The sequence below is a fragment of the Tenrec ecaudatus genome, chromosome 17, assembly GCF_050624435.1.
Source record: "Tenrec ecaudatus isolate mTenEca1 chromosome 17, mTenEca1.hap1, whole genome shotgun sequence".
In the NCBI taxonomy this organism is placed as follows: Eukaryota; Metazoa; Chordata; class Mammalia; order Afrosoricida; family Tenrecidae; genus Tenrec; species Tenrec ecaudatus.
The window spans coordinates 57542678-57560830 of record NC_134546.1 but is presented as its reverse complement, the minus strand read 5'-3'; the positions used below and the strand labels follow the sequence as shown (position 1 = coordinate 57560830).

Genomic DNA, 18153 nt, shown 5'->3' with positions numbered 1-18153 from the left:
ATCCCGGACGCCGATGCGCTGGGCCCGCCCCCTGCATCCTCGCGGGCCACTGTCACCTTCAGTCCGAAAGGCGGCGGCGGCGGATCGCACGCAGCCAGGTTTCCCTTTGGGGGAGGACTACATTCCGTGGCGGAAGGACACAGTAACCAAAATCTTCTTCATTGACACCGAGGCAAAGCCAATAGGGATGCGGCGAGACTGAAGGACCCGCCCCCGGGGTGCCCAGGACCTCCCTCCCAGACCCCCGGGCGCCGGGGCCACCTGTTGCCGCGGGCTTAGATCCCTGACTGGGTCTCGGATCTGAGCCCTTATCTCCGGAAGCCGCAGCTGCCAGGCCTACCACCCGGGCCCTGATTTTGGAGCCCCGGGGCCGTGTCCACCCCGCCCTGTGCCTCCACACCCCTCGGGAGCCCGTCCCAGAGCACACCCTGAAGGCGGAGGCCAGCAAGTGGTGGGACCCGATGCCGGCGTGGAGACTGGTGGGGATGATAGGAAGCCGCGACAAAAGTGGGGGTGGAGGGGTGGAACCGGGAAGCTCCGGGCCCTTTGGTTCTTAGCACCATTTTTCCTGCGAGGCCCTCGGAACCAGGAAGCCCGAATTGCGGCCGCCGAGTAAATGCGAATCCCCCAAACCAAGGCGCATGCATTCCCGGGACTCGCTTCCAGATTGGGAGCTTTCATATTAGTGCAGACCTGACCGCCGGGACGCATCCAGTTACGCCGGATAAGCTCCGTGGAAGTCAGCATTTAAGTTTATAAGCTTGTTTAAACCAATATTATTGGAGCTTTTACCTTTCTTTTGGTGAGTCATTTTCCCAATAACCAGGCAGCGAGAGCAGCTCTCAGTGAAACGGCTGTCAGCTATTGGGCTCCTTGGGCCGGCTTTTGAGAGCCAGGGCAGTGCTGCCTTACACAAAAAAGGAAGGCTCTTCTCTCCTTTTCCCGAAAAATGAGGCCAAAGGGTGTGACCTGCTGAGCCAGGCGCCCTGCCTGCTGCTGAATCACAGGTCTTCATTCTGCATTCCTGTGAGCGCTGATAAGCCGGTGAGGAGCTTGATCGCCCCCCGAAACGCATGTTTGAGGTGAGATAGAAGTCTCAAATCTCTTCTGCAGGGAGCCCTGGTGGTGCAGTGCTTATGCTTTGGGCTGTGAGCCTCGTGGTCAGCAGTTCAAAACCACCGCTGCTCCTCCGGAGAAAGACTGGGCTTTCTACTCCCGCAAACAGTTACAATCTCGGAAACCCACACGGAGTCAACTGTGAGTCAGCATTGGCTGATGCTTACTTCTGTAGGGGGTTTTCTGGCCTCCTTGGTGGTAAACAGAAAATAAAGGCTTGGTTATTAGATGTGAGAAGGGCCTGAAGTAGTTGGGGAGAGGGGGTGACGAGAAAACCCAACACAAAACAAAAGCTGTGACCAGGGAGAATCAAGTGTTCTCTCCCTATTTGAGGAACAGCCCACTGCCATCCTGTTGGTTCCCACTCAGAGTGAGCAGCGTAAAAGTGCTCCGCAACTGAGTCTTCACCAGCGCGAGGTTAGCCGTGAGCACTGAACCCAGGGTAACACCACAGCTTCTTGTATTTGAGAGCAACGCTTTGGCTTGCGCGAGCAACTGCACTGGTGGGTAGTGCAGGGCAGCCTGCCAATCCTGAATGTGCAGTTCAGGCATAAAAGCTTACCACTCTGGATTTTATCTACCCATCTAGAGCCAAACAGTTGCCAGAGGAGTTCTTGACATTTATTCTGTGTCTTCAGGTTTGTGATGTGTGTATTCAAGCTGAATTCCTTACCTAGACAATCCTAGAAGGAAGATCAAGTTGGTCTTCTGCAGCCACAGAGAGCACAGTGTGGGTGAGGGGGGGCTTCATGGTGAGCGCTGAGGCATGAGGTGACTGAAGTCGCAGAGGTGGGCATGGGGAGGTGTGGGAAACAGCAGGATTTCTCCCAAGTTGTCTCCCCCAGATATATGGCAAACTTAGCTGCTTGCAAATGACTGTACACTTGGAGGTCTTCAGGAGTAGATCAGGGGTCATTCTCCCTAAGAGCTATCAGCCATCTAGAGCAAGCAGACTCCACTGTTTATCCCACAACAAATAGGGCCCACTCCCTTCTGATAAGGATAGTAGTTGACTGTTTCCTTGTAGGAGACCCCAGAGAGGTCAAACCCGCCCAAGGATGACCAAGGTTAGGCTGCCATCATGAATCTAGGATCTGCCCATCTTGTCATATGTATACCCCCAATCCCCCCTCTTCCTATTGCATGTATGTCCCTAGACCACCCCCTCTCATTGCTGTATTACCTATAGCACAACCCCTTCCTGTGATGAATGTCCTCACCTGTGATTAGGGGGCTTGCATGTCCCCAGAGGAAGATAAAGCCTGGGCTAGCATTAAAGATCTCTCTCTCTCTCCCTCCACGTGGACCACCAAGTGAGGTGAGCATGCTACCATGAATCGTGTCTGACTCCATTTATTTCAATACTTCCCTTCTATCGCTCATGCTCTCTATAACTTTACTATGATCTTTACTTATTATTGCTGTACAATCGCACCTCCCGGACCCGTAATGATATGTTAGGGGCTGGCTTCCCCTGACACGGAGGCCCCTGTAGGTGAAAGAACCCGCAAGAAATAAACTTTTTCTGAAGGCAACGCGTGGTGTAGCTGCCTTTCACCAGGCTTCTCAGGAAATGCCTCCTCGGTACTAAAAAGGAGGAGGGGAGACAACTGAGGTGTCCGCGTGCTGTACTGACAGCAGGCCAGGTGACCGAGTCCTCTGACGTGACCTCCAGCCCAGAAACGCTTGGGTTCACTGGACGAAGCCACGCTAAGGTGGTCAGATCCTACACTCCCTTGGAGTGGTGTGCTTGCTTTTCCCCTGTCAGTACAGTCGGCATGCAACAAAGAAAGAAAAGCACCGCTATGGAGTCAGTTCTGACTCAGTAACTTTTGACAGGCTTTCCAAGGCTGTAGGTCTTTGTGGGAACATATAACTTTAGCTTTCTCTGTCAGAACACAGGCTCCCTAAAATATATGTGGGACTGTAATCAGACCTATCAATAAAAAGTAAAAGTAATCTGCCTGAGAGGAAGACACTGAGAGGCTTGCAAGAGTGAAAGGCAGCAGAGGCAAATACTGCTGTTAGACACACACTCCTGTAAGAGTGGTGATCTACCTGTAGATGGCTAAGGAGGCATGCAGGTTGAGCAGGTGTGAGATGGAGTGCAGGAGTACACCCTTCAATATATAGAGGTTTGGCAGAGGTTATCTGTATATGTGGATTTCCCTTTGCTGCAAATGTGGTAGAACATACAGGGGACAATGTTATGAAAATTTCTTAGAAGTAAACACCCTGAGGGAATGAGTCCAGGCACCTAGAGACTCAGGCCGTGGTCTCTGGGACACCAAGGTCACTTGGCACAATGTAGTTCACAAAGTTCTATGTCCTGCTTTGGTTGACAGGTCTTAAAAGTTCTGGAGCAGCTGTCTAGGTGCAAATATTAGTCTCTTCTCGTCCACAGGGAAAAGAATAGTGGCAATAGAAAGACACATGGGAACAATTAGTCCAGTGGTCTAGTGTGTCATGCACACATCAGTCTAGAGACCTGAACCCGGACATGAACAGGCCTGCAAGGTGCTCAGCTACCACTACCAGCTACTCTGAAGAGTGTATGAGGTTCTGCACACAGTGGGAGAAAAAATGCAGAATAGAATTCCAAATCCTGAAAGAGACCACCTTTATTGATCAGATAGAGACTGGTGGGAACCCCCAAGACTAGGTAGCCCCTTGTCACCCTGCAGGTCTGCAATGGAAGTCACCTGCTTGATAGAATAATCAACCATTTATCATCAAAAGAACAGCATTTACCCAAGGTCAGATGGTTGGGGTGGGGTGGGAGATGGAAACAGGAAACACTGGGAGGAAGTACATAAGCAAAAGTACATTGAAGGGATTTAAATGGAAGAGTTGCAACACAATGTTAAATGTAAAACAATATCTGCTCTGTAAACCTTCACCTAAATTGCAAGAAAAGGTTTTCAAAACAAAGCAAAAGTAACAAGGACTCTTCTGACATGGATAGTCCCAGGAGGTCACTATCCCAGGCCCTGTCCAGGTGGCAGAGGGCTCTGCCCTGCGATGTATAGCCCTGCACCACAGCGTTGGCTATCAGGCTGGCCCTTGGGTCTGTGCCTGCATCTTCCTACAGCTTCTCAGAGTCCTGTGGACAGTGACTGAGGAGACAAACCATGCAGGAAGTAGCCCTCTAACACACCCCACACGAATGTAGGCTCTGTTCTATGACGAGCTAGACTTGTTTTCCACTTTTAGGTTTTTTTGCAGGAAAACACATGGCAATACTAAAGTGAAAAGGCTTGGTGTTGAAGAGGGCGCTAAAAAGATGGGACTGATTCTCGGAGCATCTGTGTTGCCTAGAGGATGCTGTGTGGACTTGGATCTGGGTTTGTCTTTCCAGATGGAGGGGAGGGCTGTGTGCATGCACTCATGGGCTGGGCTTCTCAGAATGCAGAAGAGAGAAAAAAACAAAAAACTCTGCCGAGAGACCATTGCCCTTAGAGACTCTTCAAGCCTCTAACTAAAACCAACCCCTGAGATCACCTTGTAATTCAATAACAAATTGGCTTGAAAAAATATTACCACTTGTCATTACTGTGTTCCTTTAAAAAAAACCAAAAACCTGAGTGAGACCAAGCAGTCAAAAATTACTCTGAAACAAAGATAAGAATGTAAGGGGCAGGGAAACTAGATGAATAGAAAAGGCACAACCAGACAAAAGTGACAATGTTCATATGTTGTGAAGAATATAACCAATGTCACTGAATAGTTGGTGTTGACATCCATGTATGAAACCTAGAACTGCTCTTTAAAACCTTCACGCAAAACACAATTTAAGAAAAATAAAAGTTCTCTTGCTGGGTACATTTCCCATGCCAAGGACAGGTGCAGACTGGGAGGATTGTGGGATGTGGGGATCAGACAGAGCCTCAGCCACCATGTGGAAGACAAAGAAGAGCTCCAGGAAGCATGGAGCTAGTGTTTCCTTCTCCTGCACCTGCCTTTCTTGTGCCACCATGCTTCCCACTCGCCCCACCTCTTGCCCCATGGCTGCCACCTGTCAGACTCGCTTATCCTGGGAAGGATGGATGGCTAGGGCTAAGGAGATGTTATTCTCTCTTTGAGGTAAAATAATATTTGTAGATACTGTTGTAACTTTAAGGGTTCTGAGCGATTATTGTGCCAAGTCCTGGCCTTGAAGGTACCTTTGCATGTGAATTGGAATGGATTTTGATCCCTGCCCCTCTGTGAGAGGGGTTATCTTTTCCATGTAGCTTCTCCACCACCCCAACTGGCCCCAGAAACTAGGACAACCCCTACCTTCCATCACGGAATCCATCCTGCTGGGAGTAACTAGTGGTGACTCAGCATCAACCTCTCTCCCTCCCTCCCTCTCTTCCCATCCTCCACTCCAACACCCCCAAAGAATGAACAGCCTCTCAGATGAAGCAGGCTCCTCCCCAAGGGATGACTACATCCTCAGTACAAACTGAGTCATGACCACACCCTGCCAGCATGGAAAATCACCCTGAGAGGACAAAAAGGGAAGGCTAAGCTCCAGTTTCTGTGTTCTTGGTCCAGAAATCACAGCCATTGAAGAAAATTGTTGGGGTTTTTTTTTCCAGCCCCAAAGCCTGTCCAGGTCTAAACGCAATAAAACTGCTTGAACCCGGGCCAATGTGCCGGTTTTGAAATAGCCTTGGCCTCTGGGGAAGATGAACCCTGGCTCAGACCTGCCTTTCCCTTCCTCCAGGTTAGTCTGTGGGTGGACATGGACATGGACCACTCCCTTTCAGTTCCCATTCCATGCGGACAGAGGCTTCCTGTCCAGAGACTCACGGTCTCATTCTCAGGAGTGTGAAGTCATTCATTACATTATTTGATGTCATATATATTTTCAGTTTTGTCAGATAGGATCATTTGTGGCTTTTTAATGTGTCAGCTCTAAAAACTTGCTTTTCTGTGCAAAACTGTTAATCTCATCAGTTTTATTGGCATGAAAAGATCACTGTTGGCATGTACTTGTGGAGTGGGGTAAGGTGTTGGGCTGGTAACCAAAACACCAGTGGTTCTAACCCAGTAGCCACTTCCCAGGAAGATGAGCTGATCTGTTTCTGGGACGATTTCCGGCCCCAGACACCTTCTCAAGACATTTTACGCTCCTGCAGGCTCACTCTCAGCTGAAGTCGACTGGATGGCAGTGGGTTTGGGTGGACAAAGGTGAGACCAAAAGTATAGCGAGCTATATAATTGGCAAAATCCATATTAAAACAAAAACAGGATAAAAATGTGAAGCTATTGTTAGACAGCATATCCTCTACCCATATCTCACTCTTCCGAAGGCAGAGCTTTCAGAACTCGGAGCTCCTTTGTGGGATATGGAAGGATTTCTCCCAAGCTGTCTCCCACAAATATATGCCAAACAGCTGCTTGCCAATGACTTACACTTGGTGGTCATCAGGAGTAGATCAGGGGTCATTCTCCCTAAGAGCTATCAGCCATCTAGAGCAAGCACTCACCACTGTTTATCCCACAATGCATAGGGCCCACTCCCTTCTGATAAGGATGGTACTTGTCTGTTTCCTTGAAGGAGACCCCAGAGAGGTCAAGTCCACCCAGGGATGACCAAGGTTAGGCTGCCATCCTGTATCTAGGATCTGCCCATCTTGTCACATGTATACCCCCAATCCCTCCTCTTCCTATTGCGTGTATGTCCCTAGACCACCCCCTCTCATTACTGCATTACCTATAGCACAGCCCCTTCCTGTGACGAATGTCCTCACCTGTAATTAGGGGGCTTGCATGTCCCCAGAGAATATAAAAAGCCTGGGCTAGCATTAAATCTCTCTCTCTCCCTCCACTTGGACCATCAAGCGAGGCTGAGGTGAGCATGCTACCATGAATCGTGTCTGACTCCATTATTTCAATATTTCTCTTCTATCTCTCATGCACTCTATAACTTTACTATGATCTTTACTTATTATCGCTGTACAATTGCACCTACCGGACCCGTAATGATGTGTCGGGGGCTGGCTTCCCCTGACTCTCTTTGATTTGCACCTTTTGGCACCCTCCTTTACGATATTCTTTTGAAGTTAGGAAACAAAAAATTCTGAATCGCCAAGATCAGGGCAGGGGTGGGTGGGGTAAGGTTTCCCAATGAAATCTTATAAGACAGTCCTCACTGCCCTGAAAGAAATGAGCAGATGGATTATTGTGGTGGAAAACCGTATCTGTGCTACATCCCTGACTCTTTTTCCCAATGCAGTTTCCCATGTTCTTAAAAACTTCATACTGCTTTCCGCTTGCTCGTTCCACCTGGAGGAGGGCAGTAGGCAACCATGGCGCCCAGCCGGAATGGCATGATCCTGAAGCCCCACTTCCACAAGGACTGGCAGCGGCGTGTGTCCACGTGGTTCAACCAGCCGGCGCGGAAGATACGCAGGCGCAAGGCACGACAAGCTAAAGCCCACCGCATCGCCCCGTGGCCCGCGTCCGGCCCCATCGGGCCCATCGTGCGCTACCCCACCAAAGTCCGTGCAGGCCGAGGCTTCAGCCTGGAAGAGCTGAGGGTGGCCGGCATCCACAAGAAGGTGGCTCGCACCATCGGCATCTCCGTAGACCCCAGGCGGTGGAACAAGTCCACAGAGTCCTTGCAGGCCAATGTGCAGCAGCTAAAGGAGTACCACTCCAAGCTCATCCTCTTCCCCAGGAAGCCCTCGGCCCCCAAGAAGGGAGACAGATCTGCGGAGGAACTCAAACTAGCCACGCAGCTTACTGGACCTGTGATGCCCATCCGAAACGTCTACAAGAAGGAGAAAGCCCGGGTTATCACGCAAGAAGAGAAGGACTTCAAGGCCTTCGCCAGTCTCCGCATGGCCCGTGCCAACACCCGGCTCTTTGGTATCCGAGCGAAAACGGCCAAGGAGGCTGCAGAGCAGGATGTGGAGAAGAAGAAGTAATGTTGCCAGGGCCTTTAATAAACTCTCCCCACACACGGTAAAAAAAAAACAACTTCATACTAAGCCTCGTGTTAAGATTACTCCTTTGGCTGTGTGATCACGAGGTGTCGAAGGGATCAGGTATCAGGCATCAAAGAACAAAAGATCATATTATGAATGAGGGGGAGTGCGGAGTAGGGACCCAAAGGCCATCTATAGGCAACTGGACATCCAGAAGGGTAGCAGGGAGGAGATGAGCCAGTCAAATTGCAGCCCAGCAACGATGACATTAACTTTCCTCTAGTTCTTAAATATTTCCCCGCCCCCACTCCCACTCTAATGATCCCAATTCTACCTTACAAATCCAGCTAGGCCAGAGGATGTACACTGGTACAGCTATAAGAACTGGAAGCACAGGAAATCCAAGGGACAGATGAGAGTGGCAATATCATGAGGGTGGAGGGAAAGTAGGGTAGAAAGGATCTATATATAAACCTCTCCCTGGGAATGGACAACAGAAAAGTGGGTGAAGGGAGACATTAGACAGTGTAAGACATGACAAAATTATAATAATTTACAAATTATCAAGGGTTTATGAGGGAGGGGGAAAATGAGGAGCTAATACCAGGGCTCAAGTAGAAAGATTGTTTTGAGAATGATGAGGGCAACCAATGTACAAATGTGTACAATGGGTGTATGTATGGATTGTGATCAAAGTTGTACAAGCCCCCAATAAAATGATTTTTAAAAAAGATGACCCTTTTGGATTCCCCACAAAAAGTGATCATCACCTTCTCCCTTGAATTTAATGGCCCAGCACATCTCCTAAGAAGCTACTTGCTCTCTGGATTGTACGGACAAATCCAAGATACGTCTCCATTCCATCCATGATTCATTCCATTAAAATGCCTTAATTAGACTGAAGGAAAGATAAGCTCTTTGAATTAGCAGATGGCACCAAAAGCCCTGGGAGCCAAAATGTTCACTTAAAATGGGAAATGCTCAACCATGAGACCCCCAGCCTCAGTAGCTATTGTGCCAGTAATAATTCTGTGATCTTCCACCAGTTTCTGGACTTCAGCCACAGCTTCTTCATTTGTCAAGGTCAATGGGCCGCCCTTGGCTCATCTTTGAGATTTTCCTGCCCTTTCTTAAAATGCACAATCCATCTAGAAAGCATTCTTTTATGTGGGGCAGCATTCCTGTCAGATTGTTGCAAAGTGTCAATGCTATGAGAAGATAGCTACTTGAATTTTGTTAGAAATTTGATGTTAGCCCTGACCTCAAAACTCTTTTGCCCATGGCACAAAAAGTATCTTTTTTTAAAGACTCTCAAGACTAAGACAAGTATATTACTGAGAGGACCTCTCAGCATCCAGCCTCTGCCTAGATGTTTATATATTTTTTCTTTAAAATAAACCTAAAAATAAATAAATAAATAAATAAAAAATCAAAAATAAAAAAATAAACCTGTGCATGTATGAACTAGAACCCTGATCATAATCATTTTACTAATTTTCATATATAAAATAATACCAAAAATTAAAAAAATTTTAATAATATCCCTGAGGTTAAGTAAGGTGCGTTTGGGGCAATATACACTATTTGTTCCATTTTTTAAATCTTCCATCATATGCTATTACATGCTAGATTAGATGCTAATAATACCATAATGAGAAATGCTTGCAATAAGAAAAACCTGGTGATTTCTGAAAACTGAACGAGAATGATTTCAGACCATTTTAGAAGCTTCCTTGCTAGAACATCAGTGGGCACAAGATGTGAGGATCTCTCGGGAAGTCAAGGAGCCCTGGTGGCTCAGTGGTTAAGCACTCAGCTGCTAACCCTCAAGTTCAGCTGTCAGGGGAAGTCAGTCCCTAATACAGGTCCGATAGGCACAATTGTACAGTGATAATAAATAAAGATCATAGTAAAGTTATAGAGAGCATGAGAGAAGAGAAATATTGAAATAAATGGAGTCAGACACGATTCATGGTAGCATGCTCACCTTAGCCCCGCTTGGTGGTCCACATGGAGGGAGAGAGGGATTGGGGGTATACATGTGGCAAGATGGGCGGATCCTCGATTTGATTTAGGCTGTCAACTTAACTTTGGATGTCACAGAGTCAGTTTGCCTGTTCCCTGGCTCAACTGATAGAGACCATTATTGGTAGAGTGTGAAAGCTTGCTTGCAGACCTCAGGGAGAAATAGTTCATTGTCCCCAGCAGCAGGGAGGAGGCCTACCCTGTAGTCTAGTGACTAACTGCCCTCAGGGAGGATGTCTGTAAGCGTCTGACTTCCCCCCACAGTTGGCAGTTTGAACTGACCAGCTGCTCCACCGGAGAGAGATGTGGCAACCTGCTTTCATAAAGATTGACAACCTCGGAAACTACATGTCGCTTCTACTGTGTCCTATGGGATCGCTTTGAGTCAGAATTGACTTGATGGCAGCGCATTTAGAGGGGGAGAAGTGCTTAAGGGCTCAAGTTCAGGAGTGGGCTAGATCTGGTTAGGCTCTGGTGCTGCCAGCTGTGACACTTGGAGACATCATGTTGGACCTCTGAGGAAAACCGATCTTCTAGCTCTTTCATCAATACCAGATGAAAACCAAAACCAGGTTTAAAGGGCTCTAAAGCAGAGAGCCAGGAACAGAACTTCTGGAGTTGTCACTCACGAGCTGTGTAATGTGAGCAAATTCTCTGTGCTTGTTTATCCCAACTGCAATGCATGTAGGGAACGTGGTGAAGTGAAATGTCTTAAACTGCCTCTTCTACCCCTTGTGTCATGTATTCTAAATTGGAGTCTCTATGCTTGTGGCTTTACTCCCATTTTAGGGGAGTGCTCTGTTATGCTAATAGATTGGATTAAAGTGCCATCTATTCTGAGCCTGTTTTACTAAAGGGTGTATCTCCAGTCACTCCTTATTTCCTTGTGGGTATGGTCTGCTGAAAGACTTTATGTTTACCCAAATCATTCCTCGGTATCTGAGACGAGAGAGAATTCCCAAGTCCATTAAGGAAAAAAGCCACCAGCAGAGCAAGTTGGAAATCCCTGACTGAAGAAGTGGCGGCGGCAGGGCCCACGCCATGCCCAGACTAGAGGCTGAGGCCAGTATTCAGAGAGCAGGAGCAGTGCCTAGACTAGAAGACTGAGAGGCAGAGCTACGGAAGGCTTCCTGGTCCACAGGGGCAGAGGCCAAGGGACTACATTACATGGCCGAGAGACTGAGGACCAGAGAGGGAGTACTTGGCTGCTGGCTGGAGAGAGATGCTGCTGTATCCTTACTGTTTACTGATCTTGGCTTTTGTTCATCTGTTACCTTCCCTAGTAAACTCTGATAATTTTGAGTATTGGCTGACACTTGCCAGAAACGTCAAATGCAGGCTATCCCTGAGATGTAGCTATGATGCAGAGCATATAATACTGCAAAATACTGTTAGCTCGTTATTGAAGTCCCTGGTGTAACACCTAGCACCCAGTAGCACTCAGAATTGTTAGCTATTTCTAATAGTATTCAGATGGGCTACAAGGATGAGGAAGCAAGAATTTCAGTGAAAGTGGGCTCATTAATAGGGCCATGTACATAGTGAGGCGATATGTCTCCATATTTGAAGCCAGAATGGGGAAGGGCAGCCCTGGAAGACTTACAGAGTTCAAAGACATAGAATCAGAATACACAAGGGAGGGGACTTCAAAAAGTTCATGGAAACATTGAATTAAAAGACAGCATACATTTGTTGCAGCCCCTGAGATGAGTCTTTATTAAGAAGGTATAAAGAAGTTTAAGGAGCAGCTCCTAGGATGATAGGTCTTAAAAATGGTACTACCATTAAGGAAGGTGAGGAATGAGAAAATGGGTCAATAACCAAGCAAAGGTCTCCAAAGGAGAGGGAGGTGAATGAAATAAGGCTTTGTAAATAAGAAGCTATAGAATAAAAATCCTATACTTGAAAAGCCAGGATGTGTTTAATGCTATTTGCATTCATTGTACTTCATTAGTCATTCATAAAATACTGAGGAAATATCCATCCTGTCTCAGCTATACTTAAAATGAACTCACTGAAGATTGTGGGTCCATGGACCATGGACCACAGCCCGAAAGGCTGGTGGTAGGCATTTCAATAGGTGTACCCAAGAACTGACTGAAGCCAGTAGGCCTCCTCAGTATAGATGTCTACTCTCACTTACTGACCAGGAGGATTGGGGTTTGTTTCACTACAGGAAGCTGCAGTTTCTTAGCTGATTTCCAGGTGAAGGCCAAGCTAACAGGCCCAGCTCCCCACCCCTTGTCTTCTTCAGAAGAGCTCAGAGGAGGGGAGGAGGAACCCAGGCCTGTGAAGACAGAGCAGGGTGACTGGGCAGGTTTGGTGCAGACAGAGGCCCTAAAGGGTCTGAGCTGCTTGGTCTGGATGGCCCTCTCAGATCTTGACCAATGGTCGTAGGTAGTATTCTATGTCCTTTTCTGTTTGTTTCATTTGCACACATTTCTCTTCTTATTCTCATCCCGATAAAAGTGCTGACAGCTCTGTCCCAGCAACCCTATGCACTTCAGGCCTGGAGGTCTTAGTCCTGAAGGAAGGTACTCTCCCACCTGGAAACAAGCACGGCACGGATTCCACTGAACTGGCAGCTGAGAATGCCCCCTGGCCACTTTGGGCTTCTTGTGCCTTTGGATCAACAGGTCAGGAAGGGTGTCACTGTACTGAATGGTGTGATTGATCCTGATTACCAAGGAGAAATTGGACTGGTGTTACATAATGGAGGTAAAGAAGAATATGTCTGGAATCCAGGAGATCCCGTAGGCCATCTCTTAGTACTACCATGGCCTGTGATTAAAGTAAATGTTGTGGCCATTAAGACTCAGCCTTGAAACGGCTGAGAATTCTCATGACCTATGTGTCAGTGTTTACTGATTTCTTCTGTGACTTAACGTTTTGAACAGACTGTCAAGAACAAGAAAGTATGCAAGGTCAGGAAAAACAGGTTGTTTAATTTTCTCAAGAATGTCTGGCTTGGCAGAAGTAAGTTGCTGGCTATGTGTATCAAATGTACTTGCTTACCAATGAGATAATTAACCCCGGGGTTGTTTCTGCATGGAGCTAAGGAGTATGAAAAATACACGCGTGGCTTCAGTCAAGCAGACTGTTGCCCTCCCAATCCCAAATTTGTACTTGTCTTTTTTCTTTTAATCCGCACTCCTCGTTTCAGATGCAGCTTGGTGCGGGATAGCTGGTCTATCTCCTGCAAGTAAATATGTAAACTACAGCAACCCAATCCTGCCAGGATGGCTAATGACCCAGACCCTCGGGAATGAAGGTCTGGGTCACCCACCTGGCAAAGAAACATGCCAGCTGAGGTGCTGGCCAGGGGCAACGGTAAGACAGAATGGGTAGTAGAAGGAAGTAGTCCTACCTATCAGTTATGGCCACGTGATCAATTGCAAAGGCGAGGTTTGTGATTGTCAATGTAGCTTCTTTCTATGTGCTTATGGAATATCTTTCCTTTGTTCATGTATGATGTACCAGATACAATTGGATTCAGTGTGTTTTCATTTACATGTGTGACATTTAATGTTAGGTAAAAATGTGATTTCATTAATGTCTGGAGATTATATATGGCTAAATAATTGTGTATAGGTGTCAAGTTGGCAAGAGGTGGACTGTGATAGATAGGTTTATTGTGCCAACCTGGCCAATAGGAACATGTGGGGATAATAAGGTCGCAGTTTGATTGGAGGGCAAAGAGATAAATGGCTCAGCAAGCCCCACCTCTCTCTCTTGCTCTCTGGTGACTGTACCAGTGTGTGGCTGCTAGTTCTCTGCCTCAACTTGTGAGGTACACTACCCGTGGGACTGCCAACCCGTGGATTGTGTCGCTAGAATTTGAGGTTCCTTTGAGACCTGCTTCACCACACTGCTGCTGGTGAATACATTGCTTGAGCTTGGGACTGTAAGATCCTGTCGTCTTGCTGGCTGTTGGTGACCTGTCCTGCTGTTTGTTGCCTGTGGCTGGACTGCCTGCATTGCCCTACAGAAGACTCAGCTGTCTGCTTCCTTGACCTTGGACCCAGTGGCCCTCACCATTTGAAGGACTTCTAGTATATTAACTGTTCCATGAAAGTGAGTTGAACTGAGCCCTTTGTACTGCTGTGTGAACCAATTAACTTGTTATATTCCTTTGTGCTCTATCTATCTATTCATATAATCATAAGTATCCTAGTTTTGTTTCTCTAGAGAACCCTGTGTAACATAAGCTCTTTAGTTCATGATGTTAGATGGAGTCAGTTTGGATACCATCTGAAATAAATGGTTCCAACTTTCAGGCTATTGCACTCTGCCAACCCTGACCCCCGCCTGGGGTAGAATAGGTCAAGGCCAGCCAGACCACAGTGATCATATCCAGTCCACAGCACCTTCCATTTTATTGTTTTATTTACAAATAGGGTGAAGTCAACTGGGGAAATCAGGGTTTGGGGGTCAGGCTAGGCCAGCCACACGTGGAGTGGTTCTTGGGTCAATCTCCACCTGGAGGCTGCCGCTTCTATCTTTTTCTGCCCCTTAGGATGGCCCCTTGATTCCTCAGGGCAGCCTCACCTACTGCTCTTCAGCCCTTCAACAGGGGCAGATGGATCCAGGGGACAGGGTGGCACGAGGGCTGGGCCCCTCAGTTTGTGTAAACCTGAGTTCCGATCACACGCATGATTTCCTTCTGTATCTTGGGGTCCTGAGTATTAATGTTGGCATCGCCCACCTGACCATCTTCATATCTGTCAAAGATAGGACAAAGGTACATATAAGAGGGAGCGCAATAGCAGAGTGCCAGGGATGGGCAGGGCTGTATTTGGAGGTGTGACTCCCACCCCTGTCTGGCAGCTCGGCAAGATGGAAGGGACCTGCTCTGAACAGACCTCTATCTACCCTCACAGTGCCAGTTGCACGTAGAGGTCAGGACAAATCTCAGACAATGGAAACTGACTGTCCCAGTCATCATACACCCTCATCCTCCACCCTGTCCCCTCATTCCTTAGAGTGATCCCCAGGACACCTGCCGACACTCACACAAAGAAGAACCGTGTGCAGACATGGTCGGACACAGGGCAGACCCAGATGTTCCCGTGCTTCTGGAGGTCCTTGGATGTAATCACTGAGAAGACAGGGCCCAGAAGCCAGAGATGTGACGCTCAAGGCCCAGAGTCCAGGCAGGACAGGGAAGGATTGTTGTTTCAGGAGATCCCTCCTCACCCTCGACCGGACCAACAGAAGGAGTTGGGGACCCAGAAAAGCAGGGCACTGGGAGAGCTACCTACCTTCACAAAGTGCTATACAGTTTAGATTCCGACTCTGTAGGAACCTCGACTGAATGGACCGGGCCTGGAAGAGCAAGGGAGAGCAAAGCTGAGAACACTGTCATGGCACTCCCTTGAAAGGTCAGCTCTCTGGTGATGAAAGGGGGTGGGGTTGGAGATACACTGAGCCCCCAGCCGCCACCCCCCCCATTTTTGCTTTCAGTCTGGATGGGTTCACAGCTTCCACCTTTGCATTTGCATGTCACTGAATCTTAAATTCGATCCTTGTCTTCCTACTTACAACTCGGGTCACACATGACCCTGGAACTGCGCTCATCTGAGAACATGGCTGATTCCTTCAAACCACCCATCTTCTCGTGATTGCTTCCCCACCCATCTCTGGACGCTCCTAAACCAGGGCCAGGGGAAAGGTTGTGCCTCACAAGAGCAGGGCCAACTAATCATACCTGGGGGATGGTGTTCATCCTGTTATATCTCTGGACCAGCTCATCCTTGGAGGGCATCCTGTGCTGTCCTTTTCCCATTCCTGCCACAGAACAAGCCCAGTCCCTTTATCAGAACATTACCCAAGTAACCATTATGTGCCTGGCTCTGAGCAAGACACGTCAACACAGCACTGAATGAAACAAGCCATTTTGTCCTCACGGAATAGGCAGGAACGTCTTACTATACAGTGTGTTAAGAGGCAGGGACCAAGGTGGTGCAATGGTGAAATGCTTGGCTGTTACTAGAGAGGCAATCGGTGTGAACCCGTCAGCTGCTCCATGGAAGGAAAAGGTGGCAGTCTGTTTTCGGGTTGTGATGGGGCACATACCGGGCACTGTGTGAGCCAGAGCAGGGGAACTGCCTTAGCCCAGGGGCCTGGAGAAGACTCCTGGTAGCAATGGCAGCTAGACTGAGAACCAAAGGATTACAGTCAGTTGAATGAAGAGGTATTCTGGGCAGAGGTCACAGAACATAAAAGGCTGAGAAAGATACAGCATGGTACTTTAGTCAGCTTGGAGAATCCAAGGCAAAGGAGTGGTGAGAGATGACTGGGAGGAGGTGAGCTCGGAGCAGATGAAGTGGGCCCTCCAGGCCACACCTTAAGGTGCCCGGAGTTCATCCTGACAGGAGCAAGGAAGCATGGGCAGCTCTAAGACAAGACTGAGACGTGAAATGAGGGCACTAGGAGAGTGGGACCTCAAAACCTGGGTAGCAAATGCCAGAGATACAAGAAACAAGGGGGAAGAAGCATGCGGAGTAAGTCTAAATTTCTCTAGTCTCAGTGTAACATAGAAAACTGACCAGTGTCATTCACGAGACAGGGAAAGCACAGAAAATGAAGAGTACGTTTCTACAAGTAACCAGAAAGCATGAATCTAATGTACTTCAGAAAGACGTCCATGACTAGAGCGAGGTGTTGATTCTCTCCAGTTCCCACCTGTTCTAAAGCCACCAACCCTCCATCATCCTTATCTCCCACTCAATGGTTCAGCTTGGAATGATATTGACTTGACCTGGATTTAGGTGTAAATAGTGTGCTTGTGTCCATTTTGGCTCGGAGATAGGACTTCAGACTATGTACTCAGTTTTATCACCGGCCCAGCCTTGTCACAAAAAGGAAATAGTGCTATTATTAAAGGCCATAAACAGCAGTAAGCAGGGCCCTTACAGCATGACTTCATCTCAAATGCTCTGTTATTACTAACGTGACTGCTTCAACTCCTGGCTAAGTGATAGGCATTGTTTAGGGGCGAGGGAGTACTCACTGGACTGACAGTCTCCACCGCTCAGATGGCCAATTTATTCCACGTTCGCTTTGAAGTTTCCTGTTGAATTTACGGCCTGAACACTCCTCAGAGTAGTGACAGCCTTACAGCTTGAATTGGCACATTCTCCTTCAACAGGAAAGGCACACACCAACAGTTTCCATCTCCTCTAGTAACCTGACGCTGGGCTGTAATCTGCAAGCCTGGTGGTTCAAAACCACCAGCTGCTCCACAGGAGAGGGGCAGTGTTTTCTACCCCCGTAAATAATTACAGCCTCAGAAACTCACCAGAGCAGTTTTGCCCAGTCCTTTAGGGTCACTATGAGTCAGTATTGACTCGATGGCAGTGAGGTTCAGCTCTGTATCCAAATGCCATGACCTTCTCTGCCTGGGTGTCTCAGTGAGTACAGTTCCTACTCAGGTCTATCCCAGAAGAAGCAAATGAAAAGATAAGACAGAAGACTGATTTCTATGGCTGGTCTGATAGTTGGCCCTTAATGAAAATGCCAATTTTACCCCATGCCTATTCTGCTGCATACTGCCCTGTCCATGCCGACCAGTGATCTTCAGCCAGCTTGTTAAACATAGTGGCTAGTATGATCCCTGAATGCTCTCAGTCCAGAGTGTGTATGTTCCTATCAGAGGGCAGTAAGTAAGAATAAGGAAGTAATGGAGAGTTTACCATTTCTTCTCTCACTGGCCCTCATTGAAGCCTGTGTACACTGTGTTCATGTCATTGGAAGTACCCCTGGTTAAATAAATGCTCACTATTTATACCACCCCCACCTCCCAAGAGGATGCCCAGTGCCACAAAGCTTAAGAGTACTCTGAGGGAGAAAAAGCAGAAATTGTGAGACTGAGGTGGAAAGAAACATGCAGGAAGACAGAGTTAGCCAAACGGTAGAACTACAATCAACCCCACACCGACTGTTTTAGAGATGCCGGTACATCAGAGGATCCTGACACACACACACACTGCAGCGAGGCTTCTCCTACCAGTCCAAGGTAGTGATAAAAACAGTGGCCTCGAAAAGATCTACTCATGTATAAGCCAAGTGTTCCAGCACATTTTAAATGTGT

The 18153-nt window shown here is 47.8% G+C and overlaps 1 protein-coding gene and 2 pseudogenes across 8 annotated transcripts in view; 2 read left to right on the top strand and 1 right to left on the bottom strand.

Annotated features, from left to right (window-relative positions):
* Window positions 1-4068: 4068 nt before the first annotated feature.
* LOC142431161 (small nucleolar RNA SNORA73 family) lies at window positions 4069-4262 on the top strand (annotated as a pseudogene).
* Window positions 4263-7391: 3129 nt separating this feature from the next.
* Window positions 7392-8079, top strand: LOC142430364 (large ribosomal subunit protein eL13 pseudogene; annotated as a pseudogene).
* A 6342-nt stretch (window positions 8080-14421) lies between these two features.
* Window positions 14422-18153, bottom strand: part of PARP6 (poly(ADP-ribose) polymerase family member 6) — a 33295-nt gene continuing 29563 nt past the window's right edge. For 7 of the 8 annotated variants that reach the window (XM_075535173.1, XM_075535172.1, XM_075535170.1 and 4 more), the window contains exons 21-24: window positions 15769-15848; window positions 15323-15386; window positions 15075-15159; window positions 14422-14782 (exon numbers count right to left, since the gene is read on the bottom strand). In XM_075535173.1, coding sequence (XP_075391288.1) covers window positions 14680-14782; window positions 15075-15159; window positions 15323-15386; window positions 15769-15848 — 332 coding nt within the window. In that variant the 3' untranslated portion in view covers window positions 14422-14679. Of the gene's footprint in view, window positions 14783-15074; window positions 15160-15322; window positions 15387-15768; window positions 15849-18153 lie in introns of those variants that run through there. The other variant, XR_012780629.1, reaches the window with a different exon arrangement.